We start from the raw sequence: 12668 nt of genomic DNA, 5'->3' as shown, positions 1-12668 counted from the left end.
GATGATGATGATGATGATGGTTTAAAATGATGATGCACTGTGGCAGCTCGCTTCTGTTTCCGACAAGAAACAGGCGGCTGCTGTACACTGTGCGAGTCCCATGCCATGTACGCTTCATCTGATGGTCCAGCATGCCATGCATGGCCGGGACTGTGCACACGCAGCACCTCATCAGGGCTCAGAGCAGCCAGACTGCGCTCCTGCAGTCTCAGATGTATAAGAAATGGGAAAGTAAAGATTAAAAGAAAAGAACTGACGTCACTTGGGCATTGATTTCTCCTGAACCAAGACGCTTAACAGTTAGAGGCACTTGCTACGCAGGCTGACTTTCTCCATTTACTAACATGAGATGTCATCTTCCAACAGGAAAAAGATTGTATTTATCATTACCTGCACTAAAATCGAGTGATGTCGTGCACCAATCACTTCTCTGCCAGCTCTCATCTACCCTCCACGCCAGCTTATGCCTGCTCGCCACCTGGTATCATGTCATTAGGGGGTTGACAGAAAAGTGCTGGTTGGCGGAGTGATGGGTGGTACAATTGTGCCCTGAAAGTGCCTAGTCATGTGACCTGATGAAAAAGGATGAACTGCGGGGCCAGTGCTGGCCAGGATTGATTTATTACGCTATTTGTTTTGTGTTTACTTATTCTATGTTTTCTCCCTTTATCCCCCTCTCCATCCATAAAATGTTTTGGCATGTTGAAATTCACACCACACTGCCCCGCCCGCCCAAAGGGCCTCCCTCCCTGCGACTACTCACTCATCTTCCACTTATACTTTGCTTAACAGCCATCTTAGAGTGCTTTCTTATTTATTTTTCGAAATAGCATCTTTTTGCCTTCATCTGCTCAGATCATCATGAAATCAAGCACACAGGATCGCTTTTATTTTTTGCACTTTAAGTTAGAGTAAGAGTTTTTTGCAGCTACTGTAGGCAACCAATTCTTTTCAAACCTTTTACTTATGCAATCCATCTCATCCTCCATCCCATTCCCTTGTGTGTGGGGTGAATTTCCATTATACCACTTTCAGGTATAATGACTAAATGGGCTTCAATTACTGACTTTTGTCGCTGTCGTTTTCCCTCCTTGATATGCATTTTAGTGGCCTCTGATACTGTAGCTTCTCGACTTTTTATACCTGCCTGGCTTTGGATGTGGATGTTTGCTTTGCTAGTTGGTTTTTTATTTTATTTTTAAATATCCGCCCTTTTTGGTTCCCTTGGCTTTTGCTTAAGGATCTTTAAAGTAATAACGATCAAGTGGATGGAAATTTATTTTATTTTTCTTTTCTCCCCCTATGCAGCCCTCTTCCTCTCTAGAGACTCAGGATGTAAGAATACCTTAATATGAGTTTTTTTGCACACAAACACCCAGTTATTGTGCTGAGAGTAGCTGTGGGGCACTCTGATGGTATGAGGGAGGGAGGGCACCTAATTGGTTAAAACGGCTTTTTTTTCCCATTTATTTTTGACAGGACTGCATTCCTAAATGTTTTCCAGAGTTCTGACCTTGGTCAGAATCCTAGATTCTATATATTTTAAAGTATTAAGTATGGGCATATCATAAGTCAGATTTGGCATGCTGTTTAGTTGATCCATTTTAATTTAAGATTGCTTGTGTGTTGAAATGAGGAAGTTGCAACTGTAAAGTGTGTGTTCAGGCAATAGGGTGCGTACAGGCAGAACATTTTAGATGGTTAAAGTAGTGTAACGTAGGTATCACACCCACTGACATCTTTACTAGTCATCACTCATTCCAATGCATTTCTAGGGGCCAAGTAAATGTGTCAGCACATTTCTAGAGGACTACTGTGCCATCATGTGCAGTCCCACTGTGATAATGTTGCATATACTGTAGGCAAGTGCCCTCATATCAGACTGAACAGACTATCTCCACTCTCACATCTAACAGGCTTTATTCCTTTCTTTCTCCTTCCTTGCGCATTTTACATACCCAAATGCTGTAGTCTGTCTCACAAGGACCCTCCCTCTATTTAGACAATTTAAAGTAAGGTAATTTATTGGGGTGGTGGTGGGTGGTGATGGGGCTGGTGGGAAGAGAGAATGGGTGAGACTGAAACCACGGTTATCACCCCAGCCAGAGGACATGAATAATGTTTCTACATATATTTATTTTAGGATAGGAAAAGTGGTAGAGCAGAGCCCGACCCCAAAAAGAAAGCCTCTTTTAGGTCCATCAGTACCACCCTGGCCTCCAGCATCAAGAGACGTAGGTCCTCCAAAGACACGGTAAGGAGACGAAGAAGCAACATCTTCCCTTGTTTATTCTTCTCTCTCTTTTCTATTCTCCTTCTCCTCTGTCTCTACTTCCACCCCTCTCCTTTCTCTTTCTCTGTCCTCTCTACCCACATCTCCATATCCGACCGCGAGACGACGCCATGTTCCACTCACTCATTTCCACACGGCTCCGCGGCCTCTGCCACGTGTCTGTCCGTTCACCATCGCTCAGCCATCACCATTTAGCATCTGTAGGTCCTCTACAGGCCGGAGGGCATCAGTGCAGGAACTCAGGTCAGGCCAGGCCAGGAGCTGGGCTCTGAATTTGGGGAAGGGGGCGTCCCAATTGTCCAGGATTTTCAGGGGGGGTTGGTGGGATTAGTGGCGTGTGTTCTCCTGGAGGAGGGGGGCGACAAAAGCAAGCAGTCTGCCAGTGGTGTTTGTCTTGGGCTGCTCTTCCTCCCCGCCTCTGGTTTGGACGTGGATTCTGGCGATTGTGTACTTTTTTGGTGGCGTTGTGGTGTGTGTGTGCTGTACATAAGCGCGCGCGTGTGTTGATATATTCATGTTCGTGTCCTGTCGTTTTTGACTGCTTGATCCTTTGTATATCCATTGTTTCTTTGCACCGATCCCGCCCGCACTTCCTCTGTTTGGGTTTCAGCCGCTGTTGGTTTGCTTTTGGTTTGACAAGCATGCGCTGATGTTTTGTCATTTTGTCCAAAAATCCATTTCCAAGGTGGTCGTGATGGCCAGTCTTCCTGGGAAGAAAACTAATGTGTTGTCTTATTTATCAACATGTCTATTTCAGGATTACACTCATGGATTTCTATTAATCAATTTACTTTTTGCTTTGTCATATTTTGTTTGTCATAATTCTTGTTTATTTTTCAGTGTCCTTGTGGTCTGAACTGTGCATGCCTTTTTCAGGGTATATTTTCAGGTGGTGAAGACAGTCTTCTTTTATGTTTTAATGATTGTTTTTACGGGCTACAAACTCTGTCAAGCCTTAGACTCTCACTGTGTTTCAAATACAAGCTATTCTTTTTTTTCTTTTCTTTTGACGCCATCTCTATATCTTTGCTTGACTCCTTTGTTGCAGCACAATGAGAGTGTCAGGTTTTCTCCATTCTTTCACAGTTCAGTTGAAAGGTCCTGCTCGTTGCAGTTGGGAGATTGTACTCCACAAGCTTGGAGTGCTCTGACAAACCAGTGACCCGCAGTCATTTGTGCCCAGCTGCTCCGCCAGACATAGCTGTTTGCTGACCAAATCTGTCATGAGACTCTTAAAAAAAACCCAAACCCAGCAATAATCTCTGGAGATAGCACAGACACCTTCACAGAAAGGCTGCTGTACTAACATTGTGTTTTAAATGTGTTTCTCAGGGGAGATGTAGCCTATGGAAGCTAAGCTAACGGGTCAAAAAGTAAATGTTTTTTTTTGTGTGTTTTAATTTGATCTCATGTCTTTCTCTCTTTCTCTTGTTTTAACTGTCTTTTTTTAATGGATTTTTTCGCATTGAACCAAACCAGGTTTACTCTCCCCTGGAGGTTTCTCAATAGAATTGGTCTCGTTTGAAGAGAAGAAGAGTGGGACCGCCATTGTTATTATGTCTGTGCGAGGGTTCGGATGCTGGTTTCGGAGCCCGAGTGGGGGGAAAAATGTCTCAAAATGGAAAAATATAACAGGATTTAGTGTAATCAAAAAAAGATGCTCCAATCGAAAGATTTACCATCCTCAGTCTTTGACCATTATTTTGATTTTATATAAATGTTCTTCTTTTATATTAATGGATATCAATGGACTTGAGTGTCAGTGTCCCTCACCCACATGCCACACTGCTCCTCTCTCCCTCTGCAAGCATGCCAGTAACTGTAACTGTCATAGCTGTAGTAACAGTAGAAGAAGTAGAAATAATCTTTGTAGCTGTGCCATATCTTAAGAACAATCACCATAGCTGTGTTGAATAAGTAGCTTTATAACCATTAACTGTGGTTGTGATGTCAGTGAAGTGTCTCTCTTTTGCTGGTCCACTTGACCCCAGTAGGGTGCGCTGTTAGCAGGCCCTCAAGGTACAAGACATGAGGAGACCCAAATGGGGGCTGTAAGCCATATGATGATGCAACTTGCGGGTCAAGGGGATGAGGAACATCCACTCTGACTCTATTTAGAAAATGTAACATTTTACCACTCAGTCTGGATGTTGCCCCATCTGTCAGCATGTTAGTTGCATCATAACAGCTTCTGAAGCTCATATGCTTGAATGTATTGGCTCTATCAGCTTGAAACGAGAGGCACCTAAATCCCAAGATCTTGCTTAATTGAGAAAGACAAAAAGTACATACGAGATGGGTACACCGAGGCAAGACTCTTCCCTGTTTTGGTTCGGCAGTTCATTAATGTACAGTTACTCATTTGTGATGCGTTCAGTGTCCAAACAAAAGATGTTTTCTTGCACATTGGTTGTTATGAAACCGGTTTTTCCAACATAGTGCTGTGAGTCAGGATTATGACTGGCCCTTTGGAAATTAGTTGGACAATAAAGAACATAATGCAGATGAGTTTATTACTCCACCCAATGTTCCAAAACATGAAGCTGCTCCACAAAAAATAAACAGCATGCTACTCTAAGCTCTATTTATGATGTAATTGACTATATGTTTAACGAGTTATTGTTTCAGCAGGTTTTTATATTATTGTTCATTAGCAGAAAAAGCAGCCTCAGCATTGTACAAATATGGCTTACTGCTGTCAGACCACACACTCAAAAGACTCAGTCAAAAGCAAAAATCACTGTTGCCATAGAAACTAAGCACCTGCATGGAATCGGGATCTTGTTTTCCCCTCTCAGCACTGTAGACGCCTATATTCAACGCACTCTGCTTTAAAAAAGAAGCACAGTGAAGCGGGGACTGGATGTAAGAGTCTGACACAACAGCACTTTGAAATCAGCCCAAAATTCATCCTCTCCTCCAAAGCTGCTAAAATTAGAGAAGCCGCCTGTCTGCATGCTTATAAATGACCGTGGGGAGATAAATGAGCTACGGCAGGAAAAACGTTTACCCATGTTGTAAGGCCAAAATTACACGATGCCTGATTCAAATTTGCTGTTGTCTAAACTCAGCACCTTACGTCCGCTCCCGCCTAGCCCACCTCAGGCACGACCAAACAACTTTACCAAAAAAAAAACCTAATTCAACAAAAATGGCAAAACTAAGGTGTGCCTGAGAGGGGTTAGAGAACCCTCCTGCTTCTACATTTCTGCAGAAATGAAGCACAGGTGTTCTTTAAAAAAATAAATAAAAGTGAATGTTTAGGTAATTAACGTTACTTAAGAAAAAAACCTGCCAAATGCTGCTTTTGTTAAGAAATGACACTCTGTTACGTGTCTCCCTTCCTCCTTCCCCCCCATTTCTCTTCACCTCTGCAGCAGTACCCACCCACTGACATCACGGGCCAACTCAACCTGTCTGACCCGTCTGTCAGCACCGTGGTGTAAAGAGAGGGAGACACTGACGTTCGCTCCCTGAGGAGAGAGGAAACGAGACGAGGAGGGAGAGGAGGGGAGGGGAAGAGGAAAGGGAGAGCCCATCTCCTCGTTCCCTTCGCCGTCGCAGCCGATGCTTTCATTTCACCGCCTGCCAACGGAGCTTTGGAGGAAACTGCTTGCCGAAGACGTGGCTGAAAGAACACTGAACTTGCACCTTTTTTTTTAAAGTCAGGATTACCTGGCGTTAGATGTTTGTAGGGTCCCTGAGCATGCACAGAAGAACCCATCTGACTCACATATACAATCTTTTCCTTCTGTATGTTATTAGCTAACTTATTTAACCTTGTTTTAGTCCTTTTACTCACAGAAATTTACTTAATGTTTGATGTTACCTACTTTTCAAATTTACTGACCAGCTGTATAACTTTAGCAAGCCAGGTTTAGTTTGGTTAAGTAAACGGATAAATTAGTTTTGGTGCAAGTACTGTACTCGACATATCACTTTCAATTAGGGCTTAGATACCATAGTAATATCTAGTTTTTTTTTAACAACATATACTGCAATACAAGATGTACTGTAAGCTTCAATGGATATAAGTATTTTTAATAGGAACTACCTGTGTTTTTATCTACAAGGTTTTTAAATGATGTTTCTTTCATTTGGAAGCACTGATCACGGCACTAATGATGAGGATAGGACATAAAATGTTGTCTACCAGTGAAGATACTGAAAGCATGTGTGTGCTTGTATATGAATAAGAGCTTTACGATCTGAATGATGAAATTGATTATTGCTATTTTGAAAGCTATATACCAGATTCTGTGTACCTTTTTCCCCTTTAATTTTGTACTAATCTGCCAAATGCATGTTTTATTTTAGTTTCTAGTAAGAATTCTGTTTCTTAAAGAAGATCTGCTAAGCTTTACTACTATTTATAGCAAGAGATAGGCAGGTGAATACTCAGAGTCACAGATTAATTTGCAGTCTGATGAAACTGTTCAGTAAGGCTGGTGTCTGTCCAAATGTGTTTGAGACACTCAGCCGTAAGCCATGTTACGCTTGGGGACGCCCTCTCTCTTCCTCTCTCCTGCCGCAGCAGTCTTTCTCATTTCCAGACTCCGAGGGGTTGCATCAAAGGGCCAGGTTTTTCACCCAACCAGCACTCGGTCTTTCATGCAAAACCTCCTCCCTGCGCAGCGCCGGAGAGCTTTTACACGAAGGAATCCAAGTGAATTGAAATCGTGGCTCAGCTTGAGAGCTTGTGTGCAAGTCTTGGTTAGATGCAAAAACAGGCCGTTTCCCATTTTCTGGAGCTGAGAAACCACTGCTGTTTGTTGAAAAGACACACATCACATCCTCTCTGGTGTCTGGCACTGCATAGCACTTTATGCTGAGGGGTCTCCCAAACTGTAAAAAACAATGCTATTGATTTACCAAGAAACAGAACCACTACAACATCAGACATATTAACTCCACTTTAAGATGTTTTAATTTCACAAATCTCTCTTTCATTTTACTTTATTAGAGAAACAGTAGTATCCACAAAGTCTTTATAAGAGAAATAAGGACACTTTTAAAACAACCACACAAAGTGCTAAAACAGATTTTGGGTTTTTAAACTTGAACCAAGAGTTTGCTTCTGATCCCATTCTCATTCTGCCCTATGCATGCTTACGTGTTACTATCAGTGCTTTGGTTTGTTTCTGGATGCCTGTTGTTGCTGTGTACAGTTATCCGAGCTGTTTGGAGCACTTAAGTTGAATGAACTGTAAATAGAGTCTGATTCAGTGTACATAGGGTTGAGGAGGTTGCACTGCGCTTGTATTACGACTGCAGCTGAGAATGTCTTATACTTACACACACACACACACACACACACCAGTTGTGATACGTGGGCATGCATCAACACACACATGCAAACATACACACAAAACCCCTTAAGGAAGAATCACTTGTTTTTCTTACCTTTTCCAGATCTTGCATTATATCATCTTGTTTATACAACTGTAAATAAAATATACTTACATTGCCAAGTCTAACCAATCCTGTGATTTTATTATTTTAAGGCCTGCAACTAACAATTACTTACATATTGATTGATCTGTCATTTTTTATTATTCTGTTAATTATAGGAAATATTAAAAAATGTCCAACAGTTTCCCAGCGTTCAAGGTGATATCTTCAAATAGCTTTTTTTGTCCAACCAACAGTCCAAATGAAAATATATTCAATTTGTGATGATATAAAAGCAGCAAATGCTCACTTTTGAGAAGGTGGAGCCAAAGAATGTTTGACATTTTTGCTAGATAAATGGCTTGTATTATGTCTGTAATTATTAATTACCGAAATGGTTGGCAATTAATTTTCTTTTGATTCACTGATGGATTATTCGACTCATTATTTCAACACAAATTATTTTTAGAATTGCACATTAGTAGTAAGTAAGTAAACGGTTTTGTCGCATAGCAGCTATTTTAAGAGTTTCAAATGGCTTCACAGTTAAAAATGAAAGACTGTAAGCACATACTGCACCAGGAGGAATAAAGGTATAAGGGGAGAACAAAACATACAAAAAGAAAATGTGCAGTGGGCCAGTGGTGAAGCATAAGTGCATGTTGGAGACTTTTACCATTTTTCCTGCTCTGGTCAACTTACATGTTTGATGATTTTTTTCTTAAAAGAAAAATAGAAACATGCAATGATACATTTTGTCTAGAACTTCTCCCAAAAAATCTCTCAAAGTGCAACAATGCAAAATGATAATAGTTATGTGTTGTTTGTTGTTTTGGTCTGCCTTTAGACTGTAGGGTTGACTCCTAACTGCTCTTACCAACTTCATATAAAACGGCAAGCCACACTTCCCAGCAAACAAGCTCAGACAGTCCGAGTGTTTGAGACCAGCCCAGCAGGAAGCAGCAGAGAGCCAAATCCAGTGGCTGGTGAACAATAGTTGAGACAGATCCTGTTGATGGACAAGAGTGAATCCAGGACTTACATTCATCAGGTAGACAAGACTGCATTTGGATGATTATGTTGCTCTGTGTCTGGTGAATGTATGAAGGAAAATGGTAGCTAATAGTATGTCAGGGACAAACTGTATCCTGTTTAGGTCCAGACTAAAATATCTAAAAAAAACTATTGGATAGATTACCATGACATCCCGTTAATACATTCATGGTCCTTACAGGATGAACCCTATCGTTTCACCTGATTTCATGACATTACCATCAGCCTCAGCTGTAGCTACTACTGTTGGTATTATAACATGCTAAACTGGAGATGGTGAACAAAATAACTTGCTGTTAAACATCAACATATTACCTTTATCACTGTGGACATGTTAGCATCATGCAGGTATGGATCTAGAAAAAATTCATGGGGTGGTCAGAAGGTGGCATGGAGAATTTAAGGGGTCACAGAAATATATCCTGATTTAATCGCAATCAATCACATATATCAACATTTGAACATAACATTATTGTGGGATATTAGTAAAGCATTAAACAGGAATATCTAAAGGTGGCATTAGGAATCAATAAATAATTTCCAAATCTTCAGACATGTTTCCAAATATGTCCTTTTTCGCTGAACTTTAATTGTGGTCATAACAGTTCCTTCCATTTTCAAATTAATCTAAATTAATGTATTCAATTTAACACTAAACTAGGGTGGCAAGGAATGTTTTAGGGGTGGCAGCTTCCATCCCATACCACTCCCCTAAATCCAGAACTCCACTCAAAACACCACTGCGCCTACGTTAAACTTCACAGTGCCGCTAATGTGGCTAACTTTTACTCTTGTTAATCAAGACATCTGGCTGGTTAATGTCCCTTCCACATATTTGTACCATGTTATTAAGAAAACAACTGACAAGTATGATAAAATCAACTTCTGAAGATGTCATGATGCATATGGACAGACATTAGGCTATTCTAATAACATGAAAAGGTTAATAATATGACCCTTTCAAAAGCTAAAATGCTACCCACACAGTCACCGTCACAGTCAGTAAAATCTTTAATTAAATTACGAGTGTCATCATTAATTACATCATGGCTGTCATTGTTAATTAATGACAGACCTTCCAGAAGCAGAGGTAGGTTGCAGCATATTGTCAGGCCTGTTCTGGTCCATTGACCCTCTGCCCTGATCTCAGCTGACACTCTGTCACACTCTGTCAGAGAGATTAATGTGACTGAATGCTCCAGAATTCTGTGGAACCAGATTTTAAGTACTGGTCTGAACCCTCCACTTTGATGATACACTATTGTATCAATAGCTGAATTTAGCTTTTTTAAATTTATTTATTTTCCTATTTTTGTAGTGAGTTTTGTCTAAACTAAACTCTCAATCACTGTTAGTGAAAACAGTAAAGTAGGTGATCAGAACAGTTAAATCAGAATCAGAATCAGAATTAGAAATACTTTAATAATCCCAGGGGGAAATTACTTTCGTTACAACTCCAAATCTACATACAACATATTTACATACAACATATAATAATTAAGACATATTATTATAAGTATATATATTAAAACAATTCTATATTTACACACGCAGTAAATGTAAAATTCAGGTTTGAAAATGTGCAAGAAGAAGAAAGTGCAGAAGTGGATGTCCGTGTTGAGGTCAGATTACAGAGAGGGGTGTCAGACTCTCTGAGGGGGCGTATGTAAGGTTTAATGACCACAGGCAGGATTGATTTCTGTGGCGCTCTGTGGTGCATCTGGGTGAGAGGAGTCTTCTGCTGAAGGTGCTCCTCTGCTGAGCAGTGTGTCATAGAGAGGGTGTGAAACATTGTCAAGATGACTGAAGCCTGGACAGCATCCCTCTCCTGCCACGGCGTCAAGGTGTCCAGCTCCTCCCACTACTACTGCCTCCTGATCAGTTTGCCTAGTCTGTTGGTGTCTGCGACCTTCAGCCACTGCCCGCATGTGACAGCGAAGAAGATCGCACTGGCCACAACAGACTCATAGAACATCCTCAGCATCGTCCGGCAGATGTTAAAGGACCTCAGCCTCCTTAGGAAAAAGAGTCAGCTTTGGCCCCTTTGTGTTTCTGGTCCAGTCCAACTTATTATTAAAGTACACCCCCAGGTACTTATACTCCTCTACAGTGTCCACGGGGACCCCCTGGATGGAGACAGGGGTCACAGGTGTTTTCGCCCTCCTTCAGATCTTACTATAAGCTCCTTTGTCTTTGTCACGTTGAGCTGCAGATGGTTCAGCTCACTCCAAGTGACAAAGTTGCCCACCACAGTCCTGTATTCACTCTCATCACCCTTTTCAATGCAACCAACTATTGCTGAGTCATCAGAAAACTTCTGAAGGTGGCAGGACTAACATCATACAGAACAATGTAAATGCTTAAAGGTCTAGTGTGTGACATTTAGGATACTATTGGTATAAATGGAATATAATGTGCATAGGTATGTTTTCAATGGTGTCTAATCAATTAAATATAGGAATCGTTGTGTTATTGTTACCTTAAAATGAACCTTTTATCTAGATGCTGCGGGTCGTCCTTCATGTTAAACCGCCATTTTTCTACAGTAGCATAGAACAGACAACCCAAACACTGGCTCTAGATAGGGCCTTTTGCAGCCATTATAGTTTCTCCTACAGGTTCGGAAGGCTGAGCTGTATTCAAATGGTTGCAATCTGTAAATTCACTAGATGCCACTAAATCCTACACACTGGTCATTTAAATGAAAAATGTGATAAACTGACTTAACCTGCACCTATTACATTATCAATTCCTACAGGCATCATTTGTTTGTCTTCTGTGATGATAATAAAGCTATGAAATCGTGTTTGGAAGTCTCTCTGTGTTACTGTGTTTGTTTCCTGGACTGATGCTATTCAGCCTTTTTCAGCTATGTTGAAATGTTCTCTTTCTTGATGTCTTTCTGTACACTTGGCTGTGAAAGTAACATTTTGCTGTGCCAATAAATCAATCTGAACTAAGCTGAATTGCCAGAAAAAGTCAGTATATGCTTCAGGAACTCAGCCAGAGATTTCCAGGGAAACCAATGACAACTAGCTGCTTCTAAAGATCAGAGATGAAAAGTTTTTTTCAAAAACATAAAATCAGTTCAAGAGAAAAATTAACACAAACAAAGAAAGAGAGAATGCGTGCGCTTTAAAAGCACTGCTGTATGGTGTCTATGAATTACATGCACTGCTTTGCATTGGTGTGTGTGTGTGTACAAAACTCAGATTTTCATTATACTGCATAATAAAGTCACACTATAGCCTGATAGCCAGTGGGAGAAAAGGAAAAAAGAGAGAGGGAGGAAGAGAATAAAAGAGCAAGAGAGTAATAACACCAATCAGACAGCATTAGCAGAGCAGAGACCAGTAATTGGAGCTGTGAAGTGTGACTCATTGACAGCTAGTGAGACCTGACACACACACACATACATAGAAAAACCATCAACCACTTGTACCACTCTCCTTCCTTTTTTCTGTACTGCCATCACTATTATCCCTCATCCTCTAAGTAACACACACGCCTTCCTTTTTATGCGCGCACACATACTTTTAATTTACGCAGAGACATACAATATTTTGCACATGCCTGGATTTTTCACAGCACTAATGCAATTACACACACACAATCTCCAACTCTTTCTCTTTCTCACACACTTGCGCCAACACACCCACACACAGAAATCCACACACACACACTCTCCTTCCCGGTTTGACATTCACAGTGCTGCCAGCTACGCCACATAAGAGCTCCTTCCTGTGCTGCTCGCCCACCTGCTGCATCGCACACCAAAATACTGCGAGAAAAAGCATCTTTTCAACCTTTCAGATTGAGAAACACAAAAAATGCCAATTCTTCTGCGAACATCACTCAAAATGTCCTCCGTTCCATCACACGTCTTCTTTCTCATACATAGGGGAGGTGACAGACAGATTGTGACCTTTTG

General features: G+C 41.0%; 1 protein-coding gene across 2 annotated transcripts in view; it reads left to right on the top strand.

Annotated features, from left to right (window-relative positions):
- The window catches only part of grin1a (glutamate receptor, ionotropic, N-methyl D-aspartate 1a), a 32534-nt gene extending 26081 nt beyond the window's left edge, over window positions 1-6453 (top strand). Inside the window, exons 19-21 of one of the 2 annotated variants that reach the window (XM_035668618.1) lie at window positions 1309-1335; window positions 2144-2254; window positions 5671-6453. In XM_035668618.1, coding sequence (XP_035524511.1) covers window positions 1309-1335; window positions 2144-2254; window positions 5671-5739 — 207 coding nt within the window. In that variant the 3' untranslated portion in view covers window positions 5740-6453. The remainder of the gene's footprint in view (window positions 1-1308; window positions 1336-2143; window positions 2255-5670) is intronic. The other variant, XM_035668617.1, reaches the window with a different exon arrangement.
- The last annotated feature ends 6215 nt before the right edge of the window (window positions 6454-12668 follow it).

Source organism: Morone saxatilis, unplaced genomic scaffold (genome assembly GCF_004916995.1).
Source record: "Morone saxatilis isolate NCDOM2014 unplaced genomic scaffold, NCSU_SB_2.0 Contig21, whole genome shotgun sequence".
NCBI lineage: Eukaryota > Metazoa > Chordata > Actinopteri > Moronidae > Morone > Morone saxatilis.
Note: the sequence above shows the minus strand (reverse complement) of the source record. Positions and strands in the feature narration are given on the sequence as shown.